The sequence below is a fragment of the Scardinius erythrophthalmus genome (assembly GCF_964197995.2).
Source record: "Scardinius erythrophthalmus genome assembly, chromosome: 12".
NCBI lineage: Eukaryota > Metazoa > Chordata > Actinopteri > Cypriniformes > Leuciscidae > Scardinius > Scardinius erythrophthalmus.
In genome coordinates this window covers 29,431,726-29,458,529 of record NC_138232.1, presented here as the reverse complement: position 1 = coordinate 29,458,529, position 26,804 = coordinate 29,431,726, and the positions used below count along the sequence as shown (strand labels likewise).

General features: G+C 37.4%; 1 protein-coding gene across 3 annotated transcripts; it reads left to right on the top strand.

Moving 5' to 3' along the window:
• Positions 1-727: 727 nt before the first annotated feature.
• aldh1l1 (aldehyde dehydrogenase 1 family, member L1) lies at positions 728-24,061 on the top strand. Of its 3 annotated transcripts, none has more exons than XR_014031269.1 (23): positions 728-820; positions 2,730-2,876; positions 5,530-5,764; positions 6,693-6,858; positions 7,055-7,156; positions 7,629-7,718; positions 7,818-7,958; positions 9,350-9,475; positions 9,648-9,739; positions 9,858-10,005; positions 11,410-11,529; positions 11,608-11,735; positions 12,208-12,358; positions 15,149-15,219; positions 15,353-15,458; positions 15,568-15,655; positions 15,825-15,918; positions 16,202-16,301; positions 16,422-16,520; positions 16,815-16,985; positions 17,058-17,160; positions 23,118-23,317; positions 23,420-24,058. XR_014031269.1 is itself a non-coding variant. In XM_081381434.1 (23 exons), exons 2-23 carry the CDS (start codon positions 2,747-2,749, stop codon positions 23,473-23,475), a joined length of 2,712 nt encoding a protein of 903 aa, XP_081237560.1. In that variant the 5' UTR covers positions 728-820; positions 2,730-2,746; the 3' UTR covers positions 23,476-24,061. The 3 variants fall into 3 exon arrangements, 2 of the variants coding, with proteins under 2 accessions (XP_081237560.1, XP_081237561.1); XM_081381434.1 differs by having other exon boundaries at positions 16,815-16,980; positions 23,420-24,061; XM_081381435.1 differs by lacking the exon at positions 23,420-24,058 and having other exon boundaries at positions 16,815-16,980; positions 17,086-17,160; positions 23,118-23,253.
• Positions 24,062-26,804: the final 2,743 nt, after the last annotated feature.

Genomic DNA, 26,804 nt, shown 5'->3' with positions numbered 1-26,804 from the left:
GTAGATGTTTTAATTTTGATTGAGCCTATGATGCCATGTATTCTAAGATCAAGTGAATCTGATAAGTGCCATCTGATCACAGTTTTGGAGACTTAAACCATCCTCCTCACTGTGTATCGGGGTCAATAAAACATATCATTGTTAACATCTCATACAAGGTTTGGAGGGGGAAAAATGTATTAACCAAATATATTTTTATTATTAGGCCTATATAATAGCTTACATAATTTTTATACAATAATTTTAGACAAGCTGTTTAGTCTATTTTCTCAAAAGAAAATTACATTATATGACAATATTGCAGACATATTGAAAACTAACTTCTAGGTAATTTGAGTATTCTGCATTTCAGGAAATCTCACGTAATCATCACATATGCAATATTTGACTAAAAAGAATCAAGAATTCCCTCATCCAAGGCTTGTTAAATTGCCAAGTCTGAATCACTGCCCAGACAGATTGTCAGGTCAATAAACGTTATACAGTCAAGTTTAGTTATAGCCTATTTTGGCCCTTAAATTCTTATAGGCTACATTTTATTGCTATTATAATCTGGCTTATTCTTATACACACTTATAAAAACACACAAAAGCTTGCATCCCTATCCCTTGTCATGTTTTTGCACTATGATTTCAACATATGCTTCTATAACTGTGGAAGCGGAAACTTTCGGTTCCACCCCCTTGCGGTTGTAATAACGCTATTGGTAGTCTGATCGCTGGCCTGCAATTCTGTTGTGCTGAAATAAATAGCAACAGTGTCTGCTGAATCCTCCTTTCTTGCAGTTGCAGAGGAGCAGCTCTGATCTGGACGTGCAAAGGTATAATACGATTAATATCTAGTACAGGTAGACTAACAGTGTTTGCAATGACAAATTCCCTTGACAAAGGACACACTCTCGTTTCATGTTGTCGTAAACTAGTTTTGCCTTGCGAAATGTGTTGTGCATACATGATACAATCTGTGTAAATAAGGGGAGAGATTTGCATGATCGCACCTATGATTTATATGTGTTGGCGAAACTTCTTTGTTTCTTCTTGCAAGAATTCTTGTTTATTTCATTGAAAATAATTGTACCTTTAATTGTGGGATACCTGATGAATGAATCTGAATGAAATGGCTTCACGTTATCTGCAGTTAAAGTCAGGTTACATTTTTAGATTGTTGTGGTGGGCGTATCGCGTTGATCGAACTTTGTTTGACCCTGGTCTTCACTTGGGTTAAGCAACTATCCTAACTTTTCCGTTGGCCACTACGCTTTGATATATATTTAGTTTTTGCCCTGACTCATTTTTAAATACTTATCCTGCTTGGAATGCTCATGGTGTAGTAATTTAAACGGATCGAATCTTACTTTGAACCAGTTCTTTTCAGTACACCAGTTGAACCGGTTCGACAATTCGAACTGATTCGTTTTGAAGATATAGATATTAGAAAACCGGTCTCTCGGACGTGTCCGACATTCCAACTCATTCAAGTTACATCGAGTAGCTGTTGTCCTGTAACTGCAGGCAATGCCAATGTCTTCTACTGCAAATTGCGATTTTCGAATCGGCAATAGGCCTACACTGATGCGAATCATCCGATGATACACTTCAAAAATGTATGCCCTTCACTCGCTAACTTCTTGAACTTCATTCGAGTCGTCTCATCAGGAGGACACGGGCCTGGAGGGGGAGGGGGGTTGGGGGTTACATCATTGTTTCAATTTAGCGATAAATAAGAATCATTCTTCTGCCCCACCCCCATTGCTACTTGATGCAAAAGATTGATTAATGCTGAACTGAATGACCCCTTTGTCCACAGTCAGTCATCAGTTTGTCGTTCACAAACAAGTCTATTTGTTTGCCCTATAATAGGTCTTTGAAGGCAAAAAAGTCACACAGAATCAAGTAGGCTACATCCTTAAACAACCAAAATCTTATATCATAGTAATTTTATGTCATGATAATAATAACACAATAGAGTTATTTTTGCTGGAAATAAGGCTGTTACAATAGGCTACCATCATTTTAGATACCAATAAAAGTTCAATAGTAATAGCTGGACATTTTAGTGCTATATATATATATATATATATATATATATATATTTATTTTTTATTTTTATTTTTTTTCTCAAAAGAAAATTACATTATATTGACATATATATGACATCATAAATTCATTTTGATATTTTTGTGGGGCAAAAAGTTGTAAATGTCTGGGTGATAAAGCTGTTCAGCTAATCATAATGAAAAATAATTGATAATTAAAAGAATGGCAATATTTGAAAAACATCATTTGGTGTGACCAACATGTAGGAACGTGCAGTAGAAAACTCACGACTATGTGTCAAGGTCAATAAGTCTCTTTAAATCTAATATATATATATATATATATTTCACTAGTTCGCCTGCCCATTCAGCCTTAAAGGTTAATAGTAAACTAACTTGGCTTGCTGACCTTGGAGGAGGCTCGAACCCGAGGCAGCTTTTTTAAATTACAAGTTTTGATATTAAGACAGAGAAGTAAACAAGCAAGAGAAGTAGAATGCAGAAAGTTTTTTCTTAAAAAAAAAAAGTTATAGGAAGTATATTTGTTAATGGTTAAATGAACTGCTTGCGGAAGAGGTCTTTTTATATGAAACTATTTCATAATGTATTCTAATATGCTACCATTTGTAGTAATGATAGTATTTTATAATAGTAGTATGAGTTGTCAATATAATGTGTGTTCCTTTTATTTTAGATATCAGTGAATAATCTATGATGAAGATTGCCGTGATTGGCCAGAGTCTCTTTGGACAAGAAGTGTATAAAGAACTGAAGAAGGATGGCCACACAATTGTTGGTGTGTTCACCATTCCTGACAAAGATGGAAAAGTGGATACACTTGGTAAGTCTCCCATTCTCTTTATTTCATGTAACTTCATGTGACTGTTAAGGACTGTTCACACCAACACAAACATTCGCCATGAAAATTTGGTGTGCTTTTCACATGAGATTTGTTCAGACCAAAAAAAAAAAAAAAGAAAAAGGACAGTAATAAGACTCTTATGTAACAGCAATGGCTCTGCTTTTGCATCAAACATTATTGGTATGAACAGGCTTTTATTATATTGTCCTTTTGATTTATAATATAAAAAATATATATAAAAAATTAATTCATGCATAATATGAGTTGAATGCACCTCATTTATTATGGTATGTTTTTGTTTTCTGAGTTAAAATTCATTTTGATATTTTTGTGGGGCAAAAAGTTGTAAATGTCTGGGTGATAAAGCTGTTCAGCTAATCATAATGAAAAATAATTGATAATTAAAAGAATGGCAATATTTGAAAAACATCATTTGGTGTGACCAACATGTAGGAACGTGCAGTAGAAAACTCACGACTATGTGTCAAGGTCAATAAGTCTCTTTAAATCTAAAATCATTTGACCTATTTATGAAGACAGGGTTATTTAAGGTCGTTAAATGTCATGTCTTGTGATATGTATGAATTAAAGAAGGGCTATGGAACTTTGGCCTCTCTATCGCCATCTGTGGTTGAAATATAAAATTGCATGTTTCTTGCAGAGCGTTCTTAAAGGAACACTCCGACTTTTTGGGACTTTAGCTTATTCAGAGTATCCCCCAGAGTTAGATAAGTCCATACATACCTTTTTCATTTCTGTGCGTTCTGTAAAGGCGGGCGTACACGGTGCGATTTTTGCTGTTTTTACGAGCTCGCAGATGATTTTTTTCACTCGGGAGAAATCGAGTGGAATCGGTGATGCTCGCATGGTCGCGGCTCGCAGCGTGTGAGAGGAATTACGAGCCGAGCCGAGCACGTTATAAGCACCTCCCCGACCTTCCGATCATCTTTAAACATGTTTAAAAAATTCGGGGAGTCGGCCCGATTTTCACCAGCTGTCCCCTATTTCCAAATTATACACAACCACGTGGGGCTATACCTCAGTGGCAGCAACCATACAGCGTGCGCATACACTGTCTCTCTCCCTCTCTCACACTCTCATACACACACACACACACACACACACACACACACACACACACACACACACACACTTCTCTCAATTCAATTCTGTTCAATTCAATTTATTGGCATGACAAAAATACAATTGTATTGCCAAAGCATCAACACAGCATAGAAAATTATTTTGAACATTGTACTACAGAACATAATAATAATAATATTAAATAAAAATAATAAAATAAAAATAATAATTCTCTCTCTCTCTAGTTTTTATGTTGAATGGCTACTGTTCTCTGCTTTACAACAAATCATTTGCACACACATTTCTGTCATTTTTTCTATCTGAAGCTTTGCCTGCATGCAATATTGACGGTCTCCATGTGTTTAGCGCGAAAGCTCACGTGATTGCTGATAAAATTCGTGCAGGACAGTCGTGCCGTGTACCAGCTGCATTGACGCGATTATCAGTTAAACTGACTCGCAACGTGTGCAATATCTCACGACCTCCCGAGTGTCCGATCCTGGTCCGAACTCGCACCGTGTACGCCCGCCTTAAGTGTTATTTGACGCACCCACCGCTAGCCTAGCTTAGCACAAAGACTGGATGTAAATGGATAAGGTAGCATACTAATTCCAATAAGTGAGAAAATAATGCAAACATTTTCCTATTTACATGTTGTGATCTGTATAGTCAGAGCATGTACAAATAACAAGGCTATATGAGACAGAGACCATTTTTAATCGTATAAATACTGGGAACTATATTCTCACTAGGCGTAGGAGCACAGCTACTTGGGCGGAGTGGCTACTTGGGCGGAGTGATTAGCGCAGCACACGAGACGCCCTGTGGTGAGGAGCAGAGCGTTCGCTCAGAGTTGGAGTAATAGAGTCAGCAATTGCTAGATAGTAAATTTATAGTTTACAATCATGGGTGTTCGCTGTATCTTGTCTTACAACTTCCAAAGTTTGTAACTCCTCGTCTGTGTATTCTGGCTCAAAACTATATGGTTCTGGATCTTGGTTTGATACCCAGTAAAATTCCTCTGACAATTCCACAAAGTCAGCCATGATCACGAGTCACGTTCGCTACTAGCTAGTTAGTCACGTTTGTTTTGTTTACGGAACCATCAACAGGGCGTCTCGTGTGCTGCGCTCCCAGTATTTATACGATTAAAAATGGTCTCTGTCTCATATAGCCTTGTTATTTATTCACGCTGTGACTATACAGATCACAACATGTAAATAGGAAAATGTTTACATTATTTTGTCACTTATTGGGATTAGTATGCTACCTTATCCATTTACATCCAGTCTTTGTGCTAAGCTAGGCTAGCGGTGGGTTCGTCAAATAACACTTACAGAACGCACAGAAATGAAAAAGGTATGTATGGACTTATCTAACTCTGGGGGATACTGTGAATAAGCTAAAGTCCCAAAAAGTCGGAATGTTCGTTTAAGTTGGTTTTGCTACGGCACTGTTCTTTTTTGCGCATATGAATCTGATGGTTTGAGGAAACTTCATGGTTACACAAATTAAACAGAATTAAACTAAATCTTTAAACTTTCCCCAGCGACCGAGGCAGAGAAAGATGGCGTGCCAGTGTTCAAGTTTCCCCGCTGGAGGCTGAAGGGAAAGGCCATCACAGAGGTGGTGGATCAGTATAAGGCAGTTGGTGCTGAACTGAATGTTCTACCTTTCTGCTCTCAGTTTATCCCTATGGAAGTGATAGATCATCCAAAACACGGCTCCATTATTTATCATCCCTCCTTGCTACCCAGACACAGAGGTGCCTCTGCCATTAACTGGTCAGTATGTGAGTGTGTTCTCTTTATGTTTTTTAAGAGAGTGCGCGCGTATATGTGTGGAACGTAGGAACTATAATTAGTCAAGTCAAGTCAAGTCATCTTCATTTATATAGCGCTTTTAACAATGTAGATTGTTTCAAAGCAGCTTTACAGAGATAAACGTATAATTTATGGTAACAGAGATTGTTTTGGCTTTATAGCGGTTCTTTAATAAAGTTATTTTCCAGCTAAAGTTAGTTTTGATTGATTCGCTTTCGTCGCAACGATCATTTGTTATTAAATTAGGGGCCGCTAAGACGACACCATTCTCTCTACACTGACTTTAAACGCAAACCTGTGAGAAATGCTTATGGCGTTCACATGCGCACATAATTAGAAGTATTATAGTAAGATCTAATGAGAGGCAGGTGGGTATCATAAGTAGGCCATTGGTGTGTTTTTACTGTCTGCTGTTAGCATCAACACTACTAGTCTATTACAGTTGCAGTTGTCTCTTATTTTTTTTTTATACATTCTTGTTCTTGAAAGAATTTGTTTCACAAAATGTATCCAGTGCATTGCATCATCATACATTTTTCTGGACTATATTCCCTGGATAGACAAAGTAAAAAGTTTAAAAGCATGTATCTCCCGAAAGTAAACTTTGTTGACTCTTAGAATGTATAGACTAAAAGCAATAAAACGTTCATTTTAAATATATGGACTCATTTAATTTAGCTTTAGCTTCAGAAGATGTATTATGTAGCGCATTAGTCATATGTTATACTTTTATGGTACTTATGTGTTTAAATATTATCATATTTGATTTCCTTTTGAAGCTTGGTATGTCTCACTGAAAGAAACGGCATGAGGATGTAATATAAATGATGTAAAATTATGTTCCTTTAACATAATTTCCTCTTTGTTATTTTGTATGTATTTCTCTTAGGACTCTGATTCATGGTGATAAGAAGGGTGGGTTTACTGTGTTCTGGGCAGATGATGGACTGGACACAGGACCAATTCTTTTGCAAAGAGAATGCGATGTTGAGCCGAACGACAATGTAAACAGCATCTACAAACGCTTCCTGTTCCCAGAGGGAGTCAAAGGCATGGTGTGGATTATTGCAGAAACATCTACAGCCTCATTATATTGCAAAACATAGTTTGTTATTCATTGAGTTAAAACAGCATATTAGTCATTGTTTTAATGTAGGAACAGTAGGATTTGAAGTCCAGAAAGTAGTCTGATGTAGTTGTTGTATAGGAGGGCACCTTTGGATTCTTGTGTGTGTTTTTGTTTTACTGTAGGTGGAGGCAGTCAGGTTAATTGCAGCGGGTAAAGCTCCGAGAATCAAGCAACCAGAGGAAGGAGCCACATATGAGTGTATTCAGAAGAAAGAACATTCAAAGGTGGAGTTTCTCCAGCACTGCACAACAGTCAATATATAGATTCAAGGATTCAAGGATTCTTTATTGTCATTTCTACACATGTTGGTACATATGGAGGAACGAAAATGGTTTCTCTGGTCCCGTTTCAAGCCATAAGTAGAGAAAAAGACATGTATAAAAAAAAAAAACAAAAAAAAAAAACATAATAATATAGAGAATAAAATTAGCTAACTATACACTAAATAAAAACTATAAAATTAACTGAATGAGGTAGTGTACAAATGCAGTTAAAGTGACAGTGCAGTGCAAATGCAGTCCGGTGACTATTTTTCACTATTTGGGGGGGGCTACAAAGATCCTCCAGCGTTTGACAGTCTCACAGCCTCTGGGAAGAAGCTGTTCCTCAGTCTGGTGGTCCTGCTTTATGTATAGCTTGTTTGATTCTAATTGTTGTACACAACATTTCAACAACCGTCTATGGTTGGTTGCATAGATTGACTGGAACCAGCCAGGAGAAGCCATTCATAACTGGATCAGAGGGAATGACAGAGTCCCTGGAGCCTGGGCAGAAATTGACAGCAAAGTGAGTGTTTTAACTAACTGTTAAACACACACAACAGCACACTGGACATGTAGACACTCTTAGTCAAATGCTACAGTGTTATTTTCATTCTTCTGGTAGAATGTGTCATTTTATGGATCAACACTGTTGGAAAATGACCATTCTCCCAGCAATGGTCAACCTCTGGAAATCCCTGGAGCAAGTCGACCCTCTCTGGTAACCAAAAGTGGTCTTGTTCTTTTTGGGAATGATGGCAAAACGGTAAGGACTTGGAGAAACTTTATGCTTTTAAATTTACTAAACTAGCTACAGATTTGCCTATAACTGTTTGTAAAAATGTCATTGTGAAAGGACTGGCAAAAACTTAAACATACATAATGAAAATTCCGTCATCATTTACTCATGTTGTTCCAAAGCTTTATTTCTTTCTTCTACTGTGCACAAAAGAAGATATTTTGAAGAATGTTGGTAACCAAAAAGTTTTGGTGACATATGACTTCCATTGTATGGACAAAAAAACTAAACAAAAACTTTTTATTTTTTTTTTAATTTCATGTTCTACACAATAAGGAAAGTCATACAGGTTGGAATCAGTTTTTATTTATCTTTGGAATAGCTGTCTCACTCCGCCATAGACTTCTATGTTATTGAAACTTGCTGGCCCACAGTGGCTTAACCATAAGTTTACCAAGCGCCGAGAATACTTTTTGTGCGCAAAAAACAAACAAAAATAACGACTTTATTCTAGGGCTGGGCGATATATCGCATGACATTGTTATGCGCATCTCGTCAGTAAAGCCGGTTCCTTGATTAGTAGCAAATCGCCATCACCTGCTTTCAGATGAAGCGGCATTTACTACACAGAGCCGTAGTTCACTGACAAGCTGAGCCATATCGCATTGATTATCGCAACGATACGTCCGTGATAATTAATGCGATATGGCTCAGCTTGTTTTTATTTAAAATGCCTTTGATATGTTTTTGTCATGGGGGTCCCTAGAAAAACTGTACCAAATTTTGTGTGAACTGGACAAGCAGCCTAGGAATACTTTGAAAAAGTAATATTTGGGGGAAAATAAAAAATATAGATTAAATATATTTTATAGATGAAAATGAAATCTGAGCTATACATTTCTTTTTGTCTTAACTCAAGGATTCAGCAGAATTCTAGCCCACATGGTAATGGCCATAAATGTAAATGTACTTGGGCCCTAAAACCTTAAAGGGATGTTTCACCAAGAAATGTCATTATTTATGCACCTTTGTTGTTCCAAACCTATATTACTCTTTCTTCCTTCTGTGGAGCACAAAGATACTATGGAGATTGTTTAAACTTTTTGACAATACCATGAAAGTGAGATCCAAAACAACATTGGACCCCACTGACTCTCATTGAATGAACAAAAAACACTTAGACATTTTTAAAATAGCTTCTTTTGTGTTTTACACAAAAGTCATACAGAATGACATGAGGGTGAGTAAATCTTGATAGAATTTCATTTTTAAGTTTGCACGTTTTACCTAATTAAATGTAATGTATAATGCGACGTTGTTGTTTTATTAAAAGTAAGAGGAACGTGTCCACCATGTATTTTACACCTTTGATAGTGAACCAATGCATAAAGTGTGTTTGTACTTATGTATGTATTTAGTTGCTTGTGAAGAACCTGCAGTTTGAGGATGGGAAGATGATTGCAGCATCCCAGTATTTTAAAGCTGGTGTCAGTTCCACTGTGGAACTTTCTGAGGATGAAAAACAATTTGCTGGGCAGATGAGGGTAAAAAAAAAAAAATCTGACTAAATTCATTAATAGTCACCATAATATTCTTTGTGTGTGTCTCTGCATGTTACAAACATTGTACCCATATTAAATCCGTTTTTTTTTTATTTTAAAAGATAACGTGTTGAAGACAGAAGACTCATGAAGTATTTATTGCATTTTTGTCCAGGAGGTGTGGAAGAGTATTTTGACTAATGTAGAGAAGATTGAAGACACTACTGACTTCTTTAAGTCTGGTGCTGCCTCGATGGATGTAGTCAGGTAATTATGTGAGCATGAATCATTTTCTAATTCTTATGATATATAATGCATGTAAATATACATTATTTTCCTCACTTTTCCCTTTATATAACTTTTTTTTCTTATTTTCACACTGTAGGCTGGTGGAAGAGGTAAAGTTAAGGGCGAAACAGTTGCAGTTGCAGAATGTGGACGTTTACATGGCAACAAGCTTTCAAGAGTTCATTCAAATGTGTGTGAGGAAGCTGAGAGGAGAGGATGAGGAAGACGAGTTCAACGTAGACTATGTTAGTATTGCTCCTGTTAAATGGATAGTAGCTTATTATGTTTATTTTTGCACTGGCTTGAAAACTACATTTCATATGTGTTTCAGGTAGAACACTGTTAACTGTCATCTGCTTCATATTAAAAAATACATATAGATTTCATATACAAAAATAAAATGACACTGTTTCAGCATTTTACAGATTATTACTTATACAACTTGTCCATCAGTGCTTTAGCTATTTTACAGTTCCATATGCTATACACAATTATCTTAATAATACAATATATACTATAATATATAATACCAAATATAGTATATGAATAATATTTGCATAGTGGAATTGTTTTAAACTTAACATGAGATTATACTAATAAATGGTCTGTGCCACTCAGTTGCATTTATTAGCTCTAGAATTGCCACAGTTATCCAAGTTTGGGTGGAGTGATCAAAAGAACTATAACTGATTTAATGAGCCAATCACAGTTTCCTTGTTATGACCAATCAGGTAGCCAGACAGACTACAGTACACTTTATCCTACATGTTGGTTTTTCACCGTGTGGTGAAGAAAAATCCTGAGAAAGCCTTGGAAATTACTGCATTAATTGCATTATTTTTATAACACGCTAAACAGCCCACTTTCCAAGTTCAAGTGTACACTCATTCTAAGTCTATGTCGGGGACACATTCCAACATTCCCATATTCCATTGGGGCAGAAGATTATTGTGACACGAAGGGGGACAGGGAAGGCAGGCAGAGGTGTGGAACTAAGTGCAGGCATATATTTATTTAACAAAAGAGGGAACTCAAAGCGCCAGAAAACATGAATAATAGGATCCATGAGAAACAACTGACAAACTAACATAGCGAACACAAGGGCTATATACAGACAGGGCTAATGAGAGTAACAAGAAAACAAGGCACACCTGGGAGACCAATCAACAAAGGTACTACAAAACATGAAACAAGAAACAGGAACAGAACAGGGCAAAATGCAAACTAAAAGTCCATATAACAAAAAACACAAAACAGGGAATGTTATGCATGTTTACCTCTGGTACCTCACCATTCCTTTTAACAACACTCAATATTTGGGAACTGAGGACACAAATTGTTGTATATTTGAAAGTGGAATTTTTTCGATTCTTTCTTTAAGAAATAAGCTACTTAGAAGTCTGGAGTCTCCATTGCCATATTTTATGCTTCATAATGCTTCAAAGATTTTTAATCAGAAAAACTGTAGGTCTGGATTTCAAACACAATGGTAGACATGCCAAATTTTTGGAATGTATTGCCGGCTACTGACTGAATGCTTATGAAAATTTTTTGTTGATTAGTTAAATTGTCTTGTATACTGCTTTTTTGTTAAATGCATATTTCTAATTTTGTACTATTCTATTTAAGTATCTGCATGTCTGTTGTAGGTAGAAAAGAAGCTGAACAATATGACAATCCGAATCCCTCACCAGCTTTTCATAAATGGCGAGTTTGTAGATGCTGAAGGGGGAAAGACCTATAAGACCATTAACCCCACCGATGGACAGGTACACAATGGACAAACTTTTCCACTTTTCTGCATTATCTTTTCCACATGCTCAATTTCAGCTTGTGTTTGTGTGTAGGCAATCTGTGATGTGTCCTTAGCTCAGATCTCTGATGTGGAAAAGGCAGTGGCTGCAGCTAAAGAAGCATTTGAGGAGGGAGAGTGGGGCAAGATGAACCCCAGAGACAGAGGCAAACTACTCTACAAGTACGTAATTAATTGCATTTTATATTTTAAAGCTGCAGGTTAAACATTGGTTTCGTTACCCAAAACGTTCATCATTTACAGAATGTAAGTGGTAAATGACAAATAATTCCAAATCCTCATAATTGTCATTTTGACAGAAATGGTAAATGCATGGTAAACATTCAAGCTTAGCCCATCAAGATATGTGTGAGCTTGTTTCTCTTTATTCAGGTTTTTATGTCCAAACCAATGAGTTTTGTTGCACTTAATTTAATTTGCACTTATGTTTATAGAACTCAGATCATATTTGCTCAGTCCATGCTATCAAAAAGTTGTATCAAGAAATTCAACAAAGATGACAGCAGAAAGGAAATATACAACTACACGTGATGGATGATGATTATTTGTCTCTGCAAGCGATACACGTGTTATTAAAGTGTCTTCATCAGATCGGTCTGAAAGTAACAGTGTAGTGTATGTGGGCATTCTCCAGACTGGCTGATCTGATGGAGCAGCATCAGGAAGAGCTGGCCACAATTGAGTCCATAGACTCAGGAGCGGTCTATACTCTTGCCCTCAAAACACACATTGGCATGTCTATCCAGACATTCAGATACTTTGCTGGGTGGTGTGACAAGATTCAGGTTTGCTTGTGTCTGTTTATATTATTTATTAGAATATTTATTTATCAGCCATCAGTTGTGATGTATGCCACAGTGTCATATTTAGGATAATCTGTTATCCTATATATTCTGTTTTTTTCAATCTTTAGTTACCTTGTTTAAAGATTTACAAGAGAGGCCCCTCTTATTATTCTTTGCAAAAATCTTTAAAGACATATTCCAGGTTTACTATCGATTACCACAAAAATGGTCCCTTGTTTTCTTTAAAAAACGCAAAAATATGGTTTACAGTGAGGCGCTTACAGTGAAACTGAATGGAGCCCATGTTAAAATAATCACAGTTTCAAAGATATAGTAACAAAATGTAAAAGATATGCATGTTAACATGAATTTAGTGTGAAAAAAAATGTACTTGGTAACCTTTTTCTGTGTAAGGTTAGATTTAATTTTCATACCAACACAATAAAACCCTAAAATGACTGTTCAAATGATGAGAACAACTTTACAGCTTTAAAGTTTAATACACAAGTTTTAAAAGATGAATCAACATTCAATTGGTTTTATAAACTATAGCCTGGTTTCACAGACAAGCCTTAAACCTAGACCCAGACTAAAATGCATGTTTGAGCTGTTTTAACTGAAAGTAACTTGCACTGACACATCTTAAAATATGTCAGTGCCATTGTTTTGTCTCAAGATGCACACCAGTAATTTTTTTTTTTAAGGCACATTTATAAAAGCTACTCAATGTCCTAATAGAACTTAGGCCTAATCCTGGCTTAATCTAAGCCCTGTCAGTGAAACCAGGCCTATAATAAGTATCACATTTAGTCATGGCCAGATGGTTAGAGAGTCAGACTGGCAACCCAAAGGTTGCGGGTTCAATTCTCGATTCTATTAATTCAGCCTAACTTGTATTGAATCCAGAGGATTCCTTAAAGGAATAGTTCCACCAAAAATGAAAATTATGTTATCATTTACTCACCCACAAGTTGTTCCAAACCTGTATGAATATCTTTCTTCTGCTGAACTCAAAAGAAGATATAATTTGAAGAATGTCGGTAACCAAACAGTTGATGGGCCCCATTGACTTCCGTAGTATTTTTTTGCATACAATGGAAGTCAATGGGGCCCATCAACTGTTTGGTTATCCATATTTAGTGGCCAAGCAACTATTGTGTCTGTTGGCGTTGTTCTTCTTATTCTGCTGCTCTGGAAGTCTATAGCAGCCCATATAACTGCTTGCGGGAAAGTTATGAAATTTGGCACACAGATAGAGGACAGTCTGAACTGTCACCTTTTTTTCTTCTGATTCCTTGGCTCATGACGATTCGATTACAAATTCCTATGACGTCATTTTCCATCATTTGAATTTTGTGAAAAACCTGCTTTTCAAACTCCTCCTAGGCCGTTGCCTACTGAAATTTTTACCAGATCATCTTCAGACCATGGCGACAAAAAGCTATGGACTTCAAATTGATTTGGCACACAGTTCTCGAATAATGTGCGAACGAATTCGATGAAGTGCCCACCAAATTGACATGAGGCTATATCTCCGCAACAATTTAACGTATTCTGACCAAACTTTGTTGACGTGTTGTGACAATCATGTCCTGAGGCTATCTGCACAGTTTCAGTGCAGCGCCACCTAGTGGTTAGGCTCTTTTTGCTTATAACTTCTGGACGCTTTGGCCTAAAATCACAAAACTGGTCTCTTGAGATTTGGTGCAGCATGCCGAGTCAAACGATACACAATTTTCCCATAACGGCCATTTTGGACATCTGCCATTTAAAATTTTGTTTTAAAATGCTATATTCTACAAACACATTGGCTTATCGTTACGAAACTCGGTATGTGTCTTCGGCACAATGTGCTGACTGTACTGGAAAAGTTTTGGGTTAGCGCCACCTTGTGGTCAAAAGTTATAATTAAATTTCCAAAAATGCTAATAACCTTTGATTAAATTAGCCTATTATAATGAAACTGGTCATAATAGATTCTTTGGGTTATGCTGAGAACATAGATATCAATTGCCTTATTCGGCTGAACTTCTGTCCGTCATTTTGATTTTCTTTCAAAATCTACTTTTTCGAACTCCTTAGGCCATTGGTCCGATTTTCACCAAAATCGAATCGTATCATCTCCAGACCATGCCGACAAAAAGTTATGGATTTCGTGTCGTGACCAAACCATTTTTGTATACCGAAGCAACAAAGTTGAGGCATGATGACAAAATGACTCTTGAGGCTGTATCTCTGCTTTGCCATATTGACACCAAACTTTGCATGTGTCATTGTCACCTTACTTTGACCACACCACATCAATATGGTCACAGCACCACCTATTGGTCAAAAGTGATAAAACATTAAATCACATTATTAGTGATTGTATTTGATTTTTCAGGCATTTTGCCTAAAATCATCTTAATATGGTCATTGTTGCAGTTGGTCTGATGCTCCCAGCCATGCAGTAGTGAGTTGTCGTGCCTTCTTTGTCCTTGGCCCCTTAATGGCTGCTTGCAGCTATATTCTTCAAAATATTTTATTTTGTGTTCAGCAGTAGAGAGAAATTCATACAGGTTTGGAACAACTTGAGGGTGAGTAAATGACAGAATTTTCATTTTTGGGTGAACTATCCCTTTAATATAAGAAGCTATTATCCCAGAACAAAACTGAAAAAGAATATTATTGTTATTATACAGTATATGATTGGAAACTACTGTTTTAGTAAAATTTTAAAAATATATATATAAAAATAATGAGCCTATTCTGGTGTGTCTCTGAAAGATCTATTTTTTTTTTTCTCCACAGGGCTGCACTATTCCTATCAACCAGGCTCGGCCTAATCGAAACCTTACCTTCACCAAGAAAGAGCCAATTGGGTAAATCAACCCTCCCTATAAAAATGAATACTCAAACTCCAACCTCACCATGAAAAGTCACCTTAATTGCTATGCATTTTGTATATCTGGATAGAATGCTGAGAATATTTAGCTCTTGCTTGTTTATGTTCAGTTTGTGTGCCATTGTCATTCCATGGAATTATCCATTAATGATGCTGGCATGGAAAACTGCAGCCTGCCTGGCAGCTGGAAACACTGTGGTGCTCAAACCTGCACAGGTAAAAATTGGAGTTAATATTAAATAAACATGCACAAGGCATCTTTATTCCAAACAATGTTTGGAACAGAAATGAAGGATTGTGTTATTGTTTCTGTGTTGAATTCTAGGTCACACCTTTGACTGCTCTCAAGTTTGCTGAATTAACTGCACTGGCAAAGTTTCCAAAGGGCGTGGTGAACATACTACCAGGATCCGGTGCATATACACGCAAAGCATACACAACAAAATTCATATACTGATATACTTTTTTTGTATGTAATTCAGTATCACTATTGTAAATGTGAATTTGAAACATGAATTTGGCTGTTTTTAAGGCTGTCTGCTTATATATGAATCAAATATTTATTGAATATGTCAATTTTAGGGTCTCTGGTTGGTCAGCGGCTGTCTGACCACCCTGATGTTCGAAAACTGGGTTTTACCGGCTCCACTGAGATTGGCAAACAGATTATGAAAAGGTGAATGAGCATCTCTTTTAAAAGGTTGTGACTGTTTTCTTGTTTTCTTTTCAGAGTTTTGTAGATTTTGTCTTGATGTCACATTTGGGCCACAAATTGAAAATAGTGGCACATATTTTAATGTAGTTATTCTTATCATATTTTAATCTTAATAACTCTGAATAAATTATACAAACTTTCAATATTATTTTTGTATGCTTACAGCATTTCTTTCATTTAAGCTAATTACAAATAGGGTTTAAATAAAAGTTGGGAATCCTAGAAATGCTTGTCTATCTTGTAGCTGTGCAGTCAGCAATGTGAAGAAGGTTTCACTTGAGTTAGGAGGGAAATCTCCTCTCATCATCTTTAATGACTGTGATCTGGACAAGGCTGTCAGAATGGTTTGTTTACCTCAGTACCATGATTGCATGATCATATTAAAAATACATTCTTTATTTATCGAAGTAATGTTATAATCTCAGACATGTTATGTACCCTCCACACACACTTCTTGTCTACAGGGTATGAGCTCTGTGTTCTTTAATAAGGGAGAGAACTGCATTGCAGCAGGGAGACTGTTCATTGAGGAATCTATCCATGACACTTTTGTGGAAAGAGTGGTAAGGAATAAACATACATGAAGATTTAATAACTTCTTAAGCTGAATGTCTATTTTCACATATATTCCTTTTGATTCCTTACCTACAGCTGAATCATTGCTATTCTGATATATAGTCATAACACACTCTTGTGACTGTGATATGGCTTTAATATTATATCTAAAGTATAGTCATACAATCTGGATGAGTGGTGAAACCTCTTAAAATAATTTAACCAAGATAATTATTTGTGATCATTTCATAACTCACAATTTTGTCATTAAAAACTCATATCATATAACTGCATCTATGTAGGTTAGTGAAATAGAGAAGATGAAGATTGGTGATCCACTAGACCGTTCCACAGACCACGGCCCACAGAACCACAAAGCCCATCTGGACAAACTAGTGGAATACTGTGAAAAAGGGGTCAAAGAAGGAGCAAGATTAGTGTGTGGAGGGAAACAAGTAAACCGTCCAGGTGAGGTGTGTGAGCGTTTGCATTAGTCTTAGTGGGAAAAAAAAGTGCAAAGTTGCTTATGCTTTTCATCTCTATAGGTTTCTTCTTTGAACCAACTGTTTTCAGTGACGTGCAGGATCACATGTATATTGCTGTTGAGGAGTCCTTTGGGCCCGTCATGATCATCTCCAAATTCAATGGGTTGGTAGAAACAAGCTATGGAGTCAAAATAATGCCACATAGTTTTGCAAAAGAATAAAGTATCGCAAAAGAAAATAAAGTTTTGCAAAACAAAAATAAAGTTTTGAGCAAAGAAAAAATGTTTTGCTCACAAAAATAAAGAATGGCAAAGGGGGGGAAAAGTATTGAAAAAAAAACAAAGATTTGCAAAATAAAATAAAGTACTGCAAAAAGAAAGATATAATTAATTGCAAAAATCAATGACCGCTGCAATCCTATTTTATCTCTGCAACATATTTTCCATACTCACACCTACTAAGTTATTTGCAACGCTGCTTTTATTCTGCGTTTCAGTCAAGCGTGTGCTCGCAATACCGTTTTCCCTTTGCGCTGCACTTTTCTCTGCGTTTCTCTTCATGGCGCTGTTTTAACGTGGGGGTGGAGTCAAGGAACCCCGCGAAGTCACGTCACCAGCAGGAGACGCGGGCATTCCGGCTCAAAAGAGCCGGCTCTTTTGACTAACAAACGGCTCTTTAAAAAAATATATGTTTTAACCTATTTTTTACAGTATGGTTTTAACTCGCTGAAAGTCCACCGCACAACTGTGCAACGTGAATATTCACATTTTTAATTGTCCATAACAACCCAAAAACTTGTCTGCTTGCCTTGCACATCTAATTAATGGGCAAAGTTATGACTGACTATTTTTCTTACTTTATTTTTTATGTGGATGTTATTGAGCTTGTAGAAGTTCAGCTCTTGCGTTCTTCTGAACATCTTGCGCTGCCATTGCCCGATGTCATTTCTGAGTCATATCAGACCATAATCTGTCTCTCTTTTAAATGCCTATTCCACGAGTGGTAGGCTACAATTGGCTGTTTTAAAATATAAAATTTAACTAATATCGAAACAAAATACCCCAGGCAGTCTCATCTACTAGACGCTTAGGCCTCCTCCAATACTGACAGCTGGGCTCATAGCTTGCAGATTTGCTTAGTGGCAAACTTTTTTCATTTGACTGGTTCAACCGCCACCCGCCCGAATTTAATTAAAATATTATTTTTCGTCACGTCACCCGCCCAATCCGCGGTTTATCCGCATCTGTAGTGTGTGCGTGTGTGTGTGTGTGTGTGTGTGTGAGTTGGCTCGGCCCTCCCTCATGCAGTTTAATTGGTTGACATCGCGTGTATGACAGGAACAGAATGTGAGAATGATCAGACAGTCGAAACAAATGTGCGCCTTTAGGCCTATATAATTATTTTTTTGTTGGTCTTTGAATTAGTCAGATATTTTAAATACAATTAAAAATATAGCTGCGAGCAGCGATTACGGGCCCAAGCCGGTGGCACCGCAACCCCAGTGCCTTTAGTTACTTAAAGGCACTGGGGTGGCGGTGCCGCCGGCTTTGGCCCTTCATATATATATATATATATATATATATATATATATATATATATATATATATATATATATATATATATATATATATATACACACACAGTATATATAAAAGACAGAAAATATTACTTTACTTACCTTATTCTGATTTTATGATACACTCAAAATATCCCACAACAAATCCTTTAAATTAAATGTAAAAATAAAAACGAAGGTCAGCAGTGTTGCGCTCATGTAATCCTCTCATTAAAATCAAAATGTTTCAACATTTGCGATGTATTTGGATGCTAAACTATTCTTTATTATAGGATTTGTACTTTACTCGTGTTCCTTAGGAGGAGTAGGTAAAAACTCAGAGTCTGAAATATCCAAAAAATCCACATTCAGACCTAAATATCTGACTTCCTGTTGGTCGGAGCTAATGACTGTAAAATAGAAAGTTGTCCGGCTTGATGAGAACAATATAGGTACTGATTTTTGTAACTGTTGGTAAAAGTAACCCCCCCACTTTTGTCAAAAACATTTTGAAAGTGACACACTTCCTGCTGCCAGTTGGTGGCGCTATAACTTTGACTCACAATAGTTACATCCATCTGATCAGCCTCTTACCACGAACACACTGCTGAAGTTTCATCAAGATCAGTTAATGTGTGCAGAAGTTATACCACTTCGTGTTTCTCTTTTCTCGCCATAAATTCGTGTCCTCGCCACGGCCAAACCGTTCGAGATATCAAAAATTCGTCCGCAATTTATCATCCTCAATGTCTTGACTTCATGCACACCGAGTTTGGAGGTGATTGGATGAATTCTCTAGGAGGAGTACATCAAATTCCACAGCATGCATTTTTCAAACAACCCATAATAGCCGACTTCCTGTTGGGCGGAGCTAATAACTTAGAGTGCGGAAGTTGTTCGGCCTGATGAGATCTATATGTGTACCGAGTTTCATATTAATTCAGGCAAGCGTGTTTGATATATGGACCAAGTTTTCAGACCCCGTTCAAGGGGGCGCTGTCGAGCCCCCCTGCCACGCCCAGGTACCAGCTTCAGCCCGGCCAGGTTCTGACCTGTGTGCAAAGTTTCAAGAGTTTTCGAGCACGTTAAGGGCCCCAAAAGACCCTGAAACCTTGAAAAACAATTATAAAAGCAACTTTCTCCTAACAGACAAATCCCCCACACCCCCCCCACACACACAGAGACACAGATACAGAGAGAGAGAGAGAGAGAGAATTCTCCAGAAAAATCACATTCAAACCAAAATATCTGACTTCCTTTTGGTCGGAGCTAATAACTCTAAATTAGAAAGTTGTCCGGCTCGATGAGAACAGTATACATACCGATTTTTGTGATTCTAGGAAAAACTAAGCCCCCATTTTTGACTAAAGGTGGCGCTACTGAGCCATTCCACCACGCCCGTTTCTAAAACTTTGCACATGTCTACTGTATAATAAATGTGATGTGTCTGTCGAGTTTCATGCATTTTCAAGCATGTGAAGAGTCTCAAAAGCATCCGAAAAGAATATTAAAGTTTGATGCGTTGCCACGGCAACAGTATCTAAGATATCAATAATTCTTTCACAGGTCTACATCTGCCGTGCGTTTACATTATACACATAAAGTTTGAAGCAAATCGGGTAAAAATAAGAAAGTGATTTCAAAGCATTTTGAAAGTGACACACTTCCTGCTGCCAGTTGGTGGCGCTATAACTTTGACTCACAAAGGTCACATCCATGTGATCGGCCTCTTACAACGAATATACTGCTGAAGTTTCAGCAAGATCAGATAATGTATGCAGAAGTTATAACACACTTCCTGTGTCCCATTATTCGCCATAAATTCGTTTCCTCGCCACGGCCAAACCGTTCGAGATATCAAAAATCTGTTCGCAAGAATTCATCCTCAATGTCTTGACTTCATTCACAACGAGTTTGGTGGCGATCGGATGAATTCCCTAGGAGGAGTATTTCACATTCCATTGTATGCGTTTTCCAAACAACGTATAATATCCGACTTCCTGTTGGGCTTTTGTAAAACTTAGAGCACGAAAGTTGTGCGGCCCGATGAGATCTATATGTGTACTGAGTTTCATATTATTACATGCAAGCATGTTTGATAAATGGACCAAGATTTCGGACCCCATTCCAGGGGGCGCTGTCGAGCCCCCCTGCCACGCCCGGGTACCAGCTTCAGTCCGGCCCTGATGGCCGCGGGTTCTGACCTGTGTGCAAAGTTTCAAGAGTTTTTGAGCATGTTAAGGGCCCCAAAAGTGGCAAAAAGGCAAAAAAAAAAAATAATGAAGAAAAAAAAATCCTTACGAAAACAATAGGGCCTTCGCCCTTTCAGGGCTTGGGCCCTAATCATTCATTATTTCATTATTAGCCTACATAATGATTTAATTTCTATAGGCTATATTTTTAAAAATAGAGTCGGCTCTTCAGATATGCGAGCCAGCTCCCGACGTTCACCTACAAGAGCCGGCTCGCGAAAGACCCATCACTAGCAGATCGCAAAACAATTCATGTCACCATGGCATTGGCAGAGCAGAGGCGCATGCAGGTGATACAGTTGACTGTTTTCCTTTATTTCATCAACATTAAAATGTGCATTGTTTTTTCCCCCCCAAAATGTCCGGGATTCGGCTTTTGCTTTCTACAGTAGCCATTCATTCATCCATTCATTCATTCATCCATTCATTCATTCAAAAGCCGAATTCCGGACATTTTGGGCGGAGAAAAAGAGGACGTATCATATGTCACCCTAGTTAATACTAATCGCATTAAGTTAAACAAACAAACTGTACAGAACAAACAGAATCCATCACCTGCATGCCTCTGCTCTGCCAGTGCCATGGTGGCATGAACTGTTTTGCGATCTGCTGCGTCTCCTGCTGGTGACGTGACTTCGCGGGGTTCCTTGACTCCACCCCCACGTTAAAACAGCGCCATGAAGAGAAACGCAGAGAAAAGTGCAGCGCAAAGGGAAAACAGTATTGCGAGCACAAGCTTGACTGAAACGCAGAATAAAAGCAGCGTTGCAAATAACTTAGTAGGTGTGAGTATGGAAAATATGTTGCAGAGATAAAATAGGATCGCAGCTGTCATTGATTTTTGCAATTAATTATATCTTTCTTTTTGCAGTACTTTATTTTATTTTGTAAATCTTTTTTTTTCAATACTTCCCCCCCCGTTTGCCATTCTTTATTTGTGTGAGCAAAACATTTTATCTTTGCTCAACTTTATTTTTGTTTTGCAAAACTTTATTTTCTTTTGTGATACTTTATTCTTTTGCAAAACTATGTGGCATTATTTTGACTCCATAACTTTTACCTCTAAAATGCTGATTGTCTCACACCAGTCAATCTATATAAACTCAGCTTCCAGCAATGATGAATGATTTGTAGTGGATTTAACTGTATACTTAAAGGGGCATTCCACCCATTTGAACATTGTTTTTTATTTAAAGTGGGTCATATATGTAGTCGAAATGTAAAATAAATTTTGAATTTGGTGCCTTCGTGACCGAGGAAAGACAAAAAATAACTTCAGGACGCATTTGTATGAAAGACAACAACTCCCACAATGCACCACATTGCACAGCTCCGCAAGCCACTCCCACTAATCCAGAAAGCGCATATCTGCGAAATCACTCTTCCGTCTACAAGGCTAGCTACCACCAGAGCTTGAAATTCATTCACACAAAATGTCTAGTTAGTTGGCGAACTCATTAGTGCATTACTCCTCGTTTGTATTTCTTTCGAAAAGGTGAATTATTGCATGGTACCTGGATGTTCAGTCAGAACATATGTGGTGCGAAACTAGAATAGTTCTCAACACAAACATCCGTGTCCTCGTCTGATTCAGCGATTTCGTCCAGGAGAAATTGTCATCGTTGAAATTCTTTGCCACAGACGGACTCTATCTCTGTGTTCGTAGCAGTTCGTAGTTGCATAGTAAGATCACCGGCGCCACCAGTCCGCCCTAACTCGAGCCAGTCCGGGCTCCTCATCCGCGGCAGGCAGGTCTTCTGCCTCGGCTGCTCTTCGCTATAATGCGGCTTGTAAAGGTAGCCACAAACACCTGATTCAAGCATCAGACTTCCGAAATCCTCTTCTTCTATATCATATTGAGTACTCTCCTCCGCTATTGTCATAACTGAACATCTGTCTCCACAGCGCCTGTTAGCTTAGCTTCAAACAAGATGGAGGATATTGCTTTCAGTTTCAGAGAGTAAAGTCCCACCCACTGATCTGTAATAGGTCTGTAGCGTGAGCGGGTCCCGCCCCCTGGGAGAGATGAGGAACGAGTGTCTGTAGTCTTACCAGAAATCCCCCCCTCTTACACTTCCTCCTCCTCATCGTAGGAGGAAGTGTAAGAGGTAAATAACGGATTTCTCCCGTCTCAGGGGAAAATGAGAGAGTGTTGCACGGCCATTCAATAGTATGACTGGGTTTCTAACAATGCAAAGCTTAATGCAAATGGGTGGAGTGTCCCTTTAATGCTTTTTTTTATTTTCTTTTTTTATTGTAACATGACAAAAAGCAACATTGTAAACTGCCTTTTCCCCAATCTCCGTCATTCAGAGATGTTGACAACGTACTGCAGAGGGCTAATGCTACAGAATATGGTTTAGCATCAGGTGTGTTTACACGCGACATCAGCAAGGCTCTGTATGTGAGTGAAAAACTTCAAGCCGGCACTGTGTTTATCAACACTTACAACAAGACTGATGTGGCAGCTCCTTTTGGTGGCTTCAAACAGTCTGGCTTTGGCAAAGATTTGGGTAAGATTGTGTGAATGATAATTGTTTTGATACATTTGAGTAGGTATTTCTTTTTAAAGAAATACTTTTGTATGTTGTTTTAACTGTATTTCTCCCCAACAGGTCAAGAAGCTCTGAATGAGTATCTGAAGACTAAGTGTGTCACCGTTGAATACTAACTGATAAAATACTGGACATATAGTGCACAAAAAGATGATTGCATTTTAGTGCTCTAAAGTGGCAGCTAAAGACCATTTCAGTTCGACCTTGAAGTAAATTGTCATTACATTTGTTTTGTTTGTACTAACGGATGGATTGCATTTTAATTCAGGCAATTAGGAAAATGAAATCAAATCATGTGGTCAATTTAGTTACTCTGCAGACTTCATTTTTAGTCTCCTAGTTTTACATGGTACCTGTAAATGTCTAACTGTACATAAGCTCAGAGAGAGTCATTTCCGTACAGCAGACTTTTTTCACTTATTATGATATTTCACTTTGTCATTTGTTTTGAGATAGTTTGTAATAGGTTAAAAGACTGTGAAATAATGCTTGACTAGCCGTCAAAACAATTTCAGGTAAACATATCTGACACTGTTATTTACTGCACTGATACTGTTTGATTGTTTTAAAGATTTTATATTGATCTTAAGAAGTGTATATTGTATCCTTTAGAAACCAGACCTCCACCATTGTTTTGTCTTCTTTATAAACATTATCCAAGCATGTGCCACAAGAATAAAATCTGTCCAGTATTGTCTTATTACATTGTTTTGAGTGTTTTATTCATGTGCATTTGTGACTATATGAAAAAATATGGACTGTAACACAGAGCCAGATCCAACATCACAATAACGCAAATTTTCATTTTAACAATATTTGAGCTGTAGAATTTTTTTAAAGATTCATTATTATTCTTGACTATTGGTTATTCAAAGTAAAAGTTATTACACTGTCACAAAGCTATGGTTATTATAATTTTTCAATAATTATTCATAAGGTATTTGAGAATTGACAATTTATCTACCATTTTTCATGCTAGAATGAACGTATTGTTGTAAACAGAATTTATAGTGTAGGTGGAGTTTATTATTTTAGTGTTCTTTTTTAGTATTCTAAGCTCCAAAACTAATTATTGCTGTATTCTAGTAATGAAGCAGCTTCATTAAAGTCCCCATGAACCAGAAGTTGCAACTGATTTGTTGGACCCTTTTAACAGACTCTGATGACACGTTTTAACGGTCATCAGTATTGCCAATTCTGAAAACTTTATGTATGTAAATTTATTACACTATATATTACCTATGCATCAAATTACAAGAAACTAGTTAACGCTGTAGTGAGGGTTTTTCTATTACAGCGGCTGCGGGAGTGACGGGAAAATTTACATTTTTCTCTCTTCTGACTGCTGTTATCAATCTCACAATTTTTTTCCTCTTTTTGAAAGTTGTGAAAACACTATTGTGGAGGTTTATTTTGTTATTTAAGAAAATTGGAACATGAAAAGTATATTTAATGTAGTCTCTGATTAACTGCAATAGAAGTTTACCCAACTATGATGACTTCCGCTTCTGAGAAACCCAGAAATGTGAAAAGGGTCCATTGAATAGAGGGCAGGGTTTTATTTTAGAGCACCTCCTCTCTATCCCTCGCTCATTGTCATTGCAGACTGACAGTTGGAGGGATATCCTTTCCTAGTATCTCGGGTCACAGGCTGGGACACTCTGGACAAATTGCCAGTCACATGGCTCATACACAGACACAAACACATTTGCACTCACTATACAATTTAGAGTCTAATACACATATGCTGCATGTCTTTGGATTGTTTGGTAAATTGGAGCGCACAGAGCAAACCCACACAGACTTGGGAAGAACATGCAAACTCCACACAGAAAGACCTCCTGGCTCAGACCTGACTTAAAATGAGGATCCTTCTTGTTATGAGGCTGCAGTGCTACTCATCAAGCCTCAGTTCTGTCAGGGTCTTGCTGCATTTCTTAGCTAAATTCTTCTATGTGCCATGGGTTGGGTTCCCTCTGGAATTTCCCATGAGTACATATATATTCATTACGGCCCAGCTTTTTCTAACCATGCTGTAGCATTAGCAATGTCTCAAAACAGACAGTTCCATGTCTTGTAGGACCAAACAACAACGCATAATTGTAATTTAGATGAATCAAACAGGATGTATCAATACATCCTGTGTCTCAGCTCAGGTCAAATGTTATTGAAATATTAGTATTTGTTACACGTGAACGGACGAAAATATACGTGTTTGTCACACATGAACGTAACATCACTGTAACATGGTATCTGTGACTTTTCACTGAGCAGTTGGCTAACTACAACCGTTTGTGGTTAAGGAATAAGAAACAGCTGTGTCCGAAATCACTCACTCATTCATGGCAGTGGTTCCCAAGCACGTTCCTGGAGACCCCCCAACACATTTGCATGTCTCCTTTGTCTGACACACCCATTTCAGATCTTTGAGCTGATGACCTGAATCAGGTGTGTTTCACTGAGGAGACATGCAAAATGTGCAGTGATGGGGGACTCCAGGAATGTGGTTGGGAACCACTGGTGTATGGCATTTGAGTGGACTCTATATCAGCAAGCAGTGAATGAAATTAACCCTGTGTCCCAATGTCCATAATATCCATCCTAAATAGTGAGATTAAAATAAGTGTGTCCCAAAGCATAGTATGTTGAAAAGAGTACGTCAAAAGTCTACTATTTCCGGTGGATTTTCGAAGTGTGGATCCATGCACACTATAACAGCTATACAACCCATTGCACTTTGGAGGCGGATTCAGTTCAAAACTACAGACATGAGTAAAAAGTGTAAAAAATAAAATAAAATAAAAACTACAAAACATGGCGGATATGCGCGACCAGATAAAGGTTTGAGTGACTGATAATCGAAGTTTAACCTGATAAAAATATTGATTTAGTGTTATTCGATCTGCAATAACAATGTGGACTTTTATAAAGATCCATTTGTCCATAACTTTTAAATCATTATGCACTAATATGAAGAGAGTTATCCGTATGAAGACCCGACTGCAGATCAACGTGCTACTGCATTTCTCTCCGATACAGTAGGAAATGAAATGAAATGTGGAAGATTTTAACTGTGACAAGATGATTGACATGCCAGTTTACGGTGTCAGGATGCGACAGAGAAGCTTGTGTACTATTTTGCTAAGTATACACTTTTTCGTCACAAAAACAGTAGGCTACATACCTTTATGGCGTAGTATGGGTCGCAGCGGTCGTAGGCCCACTTTTATCTTACATGTAACTTACTTTAGAAAATAATAATTATAATGACGTTATATTGTAATTACATACTCCGTGCCAGCTTGTTGTTTCATAATACAATAAAGATTAATTTGGTGTTCATAATCATTATTACTATTAACCTGAATAACACACATTAGCGAGTGTAACATTCGATCATTTTATGTTTTTATTATTTTTAGTAAAGTATTTTAGAAGCGTTTTG

Excerpts from the sequence above, each read along its gene's own strand:
- aldh1l1 (XM_081381434.1), top strand. The coding sequence starts at position 2,747 with ATGATGAAGATTGCCGTGATTGGCCAGAGTCTCTTTGGACAAGAAGTG. Across the intron at positions 7,157-7,628 it reads AGAAGAAAGAACATTCAAAG|ATTGACTGGAACCAGCCAGG; the intron begins GTGGAGTTTCTC and ends TTGGTTGCATAG. Across the intron at positions 16,981-17,057 it reads GAAACAAGTAAACCGTCCAG|GTTTCTTCTTTGAACCAACT; the intron begins GTGAGGTGTGTG and ends TCATCTCTATAG.